This window comes from Helobdella robusta (assembly GCF_000326865.2).
Source record: "Helobdella robusta unplaced genomic scaffold HELROscaffold_38, whole genome shotgun sequence".
NCBI lineage: Eukaryota > Metazoa > Annelida > Clitellata > Rhynchobdellida > Glossiphoniidae > Helobdella > Helobdella robusta.
Genome location: NW_008704829.1, coordinates 197,778 through 204,536, shown reverse-complemented (window position 1 = coordinate 204,536; position 6,759 = coordinate 197,778). Strand labels below are relative to the sequence as shown.

The 6,759-nt window shown below is 33.3% G+C and overlaps 1 protein-coding gene across 1 annotated transcript in view; it reads right to left on the bottom strand.

The window, feature by feature from the left end:
* Positions 1 to 755: 755 nt before the first annotated feature.
* HELRODRAFT_185802 (hypothetical protein) overlaps positions 756 to 6,759 on the bottom strand; it is a 26,915-nt gene continuing 20,911 nt past the window's right edge. The window contains 8 exon segments of the mRNA XM_009023822.1: positions 756 to 1,223; positions 1,238 to 1,832; positions 1,894 to 1,956; positions 1,984 to 2,146; positions 2,161 to 2,689; positions 2,767 to 3,316; positions 3,584 to 3,885; positions 4,195 to 4,354. Of these exon segments, the coding sequence (XP_009022070.1) occupies positions 3,111 to 3,316; positions 3,584 to 3,885; positions 4,195 to 4,354 (668 nt within the window). The 3' untranslated portion in view covers positions 756 to 1,223; positions 1,238 to 1,832; positions 1,894 to 1,956; ... (1 more) ...; positions 2,161 to 2,689; positions 2,767 to 3,110.

Below are 6,759 nucleotides of genomic sequence, written 5' to 3'. Positions count from 1 at the left end.
AAACAACAAAGTGAATACTTACGAGATGTTAAGCCTGACAATTTAAAATTAAAAATAAATTAGACAAATTGTTTCTTGAAAAATTTAAAAAAATCATATAAAAGACTAATTGAATAATTATTAATTACATTATAATAATAATTAAATTCAATAAGTTTCATATAGTTATCGGCGAATAAATTATTTCATACCTAAATCTAAAGTAGCTACATCGCCATGAAGGTCAAATAATTCAACTTATACATAGTATTGTACTCAACTGGCGCAACCACAAATACAAGTGTACTTACATAGCATGGATACTTATACATAAATACCTAGTATATGCATACAGACACATGTGTGTACTGTGTGTATTTCATCAATATTTTGTATGTGAGTGAGCAGATACATTTAATATATAGTACATTTACAGTAATTTATTAATATGTATATAAGTAATGTACAATATAAAGTACAATATGGCTTCTTATTGGTTAGTTATAAATGCTCCCAAATGAAAAAGCGTACCTGATATATTAATAAAACATGGGTAGGATTCTAAATTATGAACATGTTTACCAATGAACATGTTCACCAATGAACATGTTTGCAGATGTTCATGCCCTTGTTTGAAAAAGTTATGAATAGGTTCGTGTTCGCAAGTGAACGTGTTCACGAGGTACATGTTTATAAATCAACACAAATTCACGAGTTTTCACGTTCACAAAAATTTTAATGTTTAAAACGATAAAGATGGAAATAGGTTTCACAAATCTTTTACTATAATTTTATTTTCACATTGTACACTGCTAAAATTGTAGTAAAAGTTGTTGATTAAAATGTGATTTGATGCTTCGAAACGATAATTCTTATAAATTGAATAACACTCACATCTTCTTCAATTGCTGTTACAATGAGTACAAATTAGTGTAAGAATTGAACTATAGCCCTGAAAGCTTAACCTTCAATCAACATTCTTTTGTAAGTACAGACACAAGGAAAAAAATGCATGTGACTTCACAGTGCATACAACCAGAGGATACATAGATGGGGGTATATAGATTATTATTGGGATACATAGATTGGGATATATAGATTTGGATGCATAGATTGGGATCAAGATACACAGATAGGGATTAAGATACACAGATCAGGATTAAGATACATCGATTAAGATACAAAGATTGGGGTTAGGATAAATAGATTTGGATTTAGATAGCTACATGCATACAATAACATACCTATAGGTATATAGATATATATATATTCAAAACTACCCCGGAATCATATATAATGAAACATTATTATACAAGCGATACTTGTGTTCTCTAGTAAATCATCACAACAACAACAACAACTACAACAACAATTTGAGTACACACATACATACACGGTATTATTATTTGTATATAGAAGTCCGTAAAAATGAACAATACGGACAATGTTGTCGCAATTACTGATGTTATATTAGGACAACGCAGTTATTATGCAAATCAAACAATCACACATAGAAACACACACACACACACGCACGCGCTCACACACACTCAATCTCATCTGCGTTGCTAAAACAAACAAGGTCACACACACACAGACACATACATACACACACACACACACAATCTCATCTGCATTGCTAATACAAACAACCTCGGAGAATAAAAACGTCCCAACAACAACAACATCAGCAACAACACACCACGTCAAAATAACCACTAACACGTCAGCGTCAATAAAAACCATCCCTATATAACACAACAACAACAACGTATGACATTAACATCACCCTCAGTATAACAACAACAACAATAATAATATTAATAATAACGACAAATTAACATAACAACAAACCATGTCACATCAACACAACACATCAAAATGACACTATGACGCATCAAGCAAAATCGTCACATCAAGCATTTAGGCTGGATATTACAGACCTCTCTTCGCAGCTCTGGGTTGATAATATTATTATTGTTATTATTATTATTATTATTATTGTTGTTATTATTATATTATTATTATTACTATTATTTTATTATTGTTAAAACGCGCATATTTTTATTATTTGCTCATACAAAAGACACAATGCTTATACTGAGAAAACATGTGATGAAGGTGATGACACACACACACACGCACGCACACACACACACACACGCACGCACACACACACACACGCACGCACACACACACACATTGCATGCGATAGACAGGGGTCTATTTGCATTCGAATGCGGTCACTGGCGACAACAGCAGAGCCAACCACCTTAACCGTTACGCTATCACACCAAAACACGAATGAGAAACAAATTTATGGTCCTGGTGGCGAGCATAATGCTAACAGTGAATTGAGGTAGTATAATGGTTAAGGTGCTTGAGTCTGCTGTAGAAGAGAGCACGTTCAAAAGCAAAGAAATCCATGCTATCACGCACGTGTAATGGAGTTACAAGAGAATCACTGATTCAAAGATGCTGATGATGTGATCACACGTCTGACTAATAAGTACGATGGCGAAGTTGGTAAGTTTTGGTTTTATAAAAAATATAATCAAATTTCCCTGTTAGACGATAACACTGATGATCAAAATCATGACCGAAGAGATGAAATGAAATTAGTATAATAGTAACAATAATAATGGAATAATAATGGTGTTGATGATAATAATAATAAGAAGAAGAAGAAGAAAAAGAAGAAGAAGAAGAAGAAGAAGAAGAAGAAGAAGAAGGAGAAGAAGAAGAAAATAATAAGTGGCGAATCCAGGAATAACATAAATGAGGAAAATATTGAAGATTCTGGATCCACCACTGATGATAAAAATATCAATAACAACGAACCATTACACAAAATAATTTTCATTACAATGTAATTCCGCTAACCAAGACAAATTAACAATTAATGCAGCGATCAATTAATTAATTTATCAATTAGTTAGTTAGTTAATTGATTAATTATTTGTAATCATTTGTTTAATTAACTGTTTTTTTTATATAATATCACTTTTTTCAACTTTCATTCGATAAATTAAAATAAAATTAATTACCAAATAAAAGTAATAATTAAAGATAATAAATAATAAAATAAAAAAATTATTAATTATACCAGAATATATAATTAAAAAAACATGTTAATATTCCCAAAGCGTGGCTTTCTCAATGCTGGCTGCCTTGGCGAGTATGAGCCCGTTCTGCTCACCCACCAAGTAGTTGCCGTTGGGGGCTCTGATGGTCAGTCTGGATTGGTCGCGAAGTTCGAGAAGGAAAGGGGTGGGGGTGTTGCTATCCGATACCAAGTTACCCTCCTGGTCTATTTGGCAGTACTTGTCGTTTGGTCCTGTGTGTGTGTGCGTGCATACGTGTGTGTTTGTGTGTGTGTGGTGTGTATGTCGGAGTTTAGATCTGTGTATGTGTGGTATTTGAACATGTTTGTGAGTATGTTGAAACATTAGTGTTTTAAATGAATCAATAAGTCGTTTCGCCGGATGCAACTAATCTTTTTAGCAAGCCTAAACACAATCATGAAGTTAAAGGGTGATTAACAATCGGAACAATAGTTAAAAGTATCACGCTCAAACGAACGTAAACAACCAGCGAACCAAACCTTTCATGAAATAAAATGGCTGCTTGCCCTCCTGATGGACAAGTTGTATGGCATCAAAGAGTGTTCTGTTGCACTCGAATCTCGATCCGGATTTGAACCCGACAAATCCGTATTCGCCCTTCAAAACGAGACGAGGTTTGTTCAGGATCGTCAGAATAAACTTCTCCTTATCCGACGGCTCGTCGACAGTGGCAAACAAACTTCCGTTCATGCGTGAGGTCACGTGTTTTCCGGTAGCTGCTGACCTAATGGACACTCTACCATCGTCGTGCCAGACTAGTTGGAAGAGGCCTTTGGGAGACCTTTGTGGAAGAGTGTTTGCGGTTGGTTGGTTAATTGTTGTTTGAAATTATTACTATAAATCAAATGGATCACACAAAATTGGATCACACAGCTTAACAGGCCCGAGAGAAACTTATACCACAGCTATTGACACCAAATAATTTGAATTCTGAACCATGTTTATCAAAAAAATTATCTTAGCGTTGATAAAAAACACTACCACGTGTCTTGAAGAATCACAAAACACAAATAACAGCCATGCATACACACTTAGTGAAAAATAAGAAAAAAAAGACAAACACACTAACGGCAAAATAATTCCAACTCACTTGACAGCAGATGAAGCCTGAATCCCACTACCAGCTTCAACACTCCAGAATTTGTTGTCAGACGTGAGGAGGTTCCACATGGAGGATGCCTTATCGTATTCCACCTGGAACATTTCCTTGTCCGTCACTTCGTCATCCTGGTTGGCCGTCGGGTCCACGCCTGGAAGAGAGATAGATGTGGAGTAGTTGGTGAGAGGGTGAAATGTAGAAAAGTGTTTAGTGAGAATGAAAATGAGGGGGCTGTTGAAGATGATGGTGAGCAACTTTGACAGGGAAAAAATAATAATGGCGAGTGTTGGGATGATGGTTTAAGATAACAAAAACGATTTTTGTAAACTTTTAAGCAAATCATGAATAATATGAATATAGCAAATGATTTTTGAAAATTTCTTTTAACGCTATGCTCATTCTAACTGTAAGTAATATTGAATAAACTGGTTTTGTTTTTTAATAAATAAACAAATAAATAAATAAATTTCATTAAATATTTTTAGTCTGCTGCTATCAAGGCCCTTTTAAGGTCATTGTACGCCTTAGACTTCATTTTTAATATTTTTCTCGAGGAACCCGCACTTCTTTGCGATTTAAAAACCTAAATTGTTAGTTATTCTATGCAGACGAACATCTTCATCTGAATGAATGATCACATCTCGTGGACATGGGTAAATTTTCAACAATTTTAATTCTCCATTTTCAATCGCTGATGTCTTTATTCTAACAATATTAATATCATAAATTCGTTATTATTGTACTTTTATCACTAATGATATTATTCTTGTCAAATGACAGTATCCGTGATTTTATTAAGTGATTAAATTTTAACTTGGCAAAAAAGAAAGAAAGAAATTAAAAAATGAATAAGAGATGGACCGCACTGCTACATCTCATGGAGAAAATCTTATAAAATATTTTTCAGTTCAATTGGTACAAATATTTTGTCAATATATTTATTTATAACTCTTCTTAAAAAAAATTTAATTTCGAAATTCAGAAGGATGGAGTTTCCAGATAGCAGAGATGTTAATGACATGGGTGGATTCATTCGTGGAAATACATGATCCTCGATCGACTCAAAGCTACATCAAATGAGATGTCGGAGCAATTGCAGAAGAGAGAAAAGTATGCTACTACGGATGCACAAATTGGAATCAGCTTCCTCTTTATGTTCGAGAGTGTTCAACTTTTGGGGATTTTAAGTTTAAACTAAAAACTTATTTAAATTGTTTGTCGTAAAAAAGAAGTAGAGTTATGGACAACATGAAAGACGAACATGCAAACGGAGAGAACCGCCCTTGCAAACACTACCCCGATGATAATGTTTCTGACAATTAGGACGATGATGATATGATTGTAAGAACGTATGCATGCATCGTAAGAAAAAAACACACATTGAATGAACGATTATATTTCATGGACGCATCTTGCAGTTCGTCGCCGTAGGTCATAGGACATGTAGACTTTATCAATTCGGCAGAGTGCCTTTGGTGTTGATAAAGCTGATAGTTGATAAAGCGGTCCTGGTTGCAAACATTGATATCTGGCTTGAAACAAAGCACTCAAATGTGGCTTGAATCACAAAATTTTTGGTTGGAGGTAAATTTAAAATTTAGCGGTTCAACACTTTTTCTCATTTATATAGCGTTTCATTATTGATACAGTGTACATCGCCCTTTCATACAGTCGCAGTGTGACTACACCAGAAAGACATTTTGCTGAAATTTATTTCATTATTATTTTTATTTTATTTTAATTGTTTTAATTTATGATGAAAATTTTTATTAAGAAACCATTTGGAAAAACGTGTTAGTTATTTTTTTCATGAATCGTTTATGCGTAATTATATTGTCATTAAGTTTCATTGGTCCAATTACATTTGCGTGTGACAAATCATTTTGTTGTTTCTTTTGTTATTTTTTTTGTTTATTTATTCATTAATATATTTGTTTATTTATTTTAATTAATTCATTCGTTAGTTCTTTCGTTCATTCATTCATTTACTCATTCATTCACTTTTTTTAATAAACATCAAATCCAAAAAAGGCACGTGATATTCACGAGTCTGAAACCTATTAAAAACCAAGAAAAAAAATCTAACAAGGATAATAATAATAATAATAACAATACTGATAATAATAATTGAAGTTGTAGTAGTAACAGTGGTAGTTATAGTAGTAGTAGTAGTAGCGGTAGTAGTAATAGTAGTAGTAGTAGTAGTAGTAGTTGTTGTTGTTGTTGTTGTTGTTGTTGTTGTTGTAGTAATAGTAGCAATAGTAGTAGTAGCAAGAATAATAATAATGATAAAACAATAGTAACAATAATAATAATATGACAGTAATTAATATAAAATTATTTCTGTAGGTTCGAAGTAATATTAATCTTAATTGTCATACGCTATGGAGTTGTTAACATGTGAGCGTGATAACTTGACGATGATGTTGTTGGTGGTGATGATGATGTTGTTGGTGGTGATGATGATGTTGTTGGTGGTGATGATGATGTTGTTGGTGGTGATCATGATGTTGTTGGTGGTGATGATGATGTTGTTGGTGGTGATGATGATGTTGT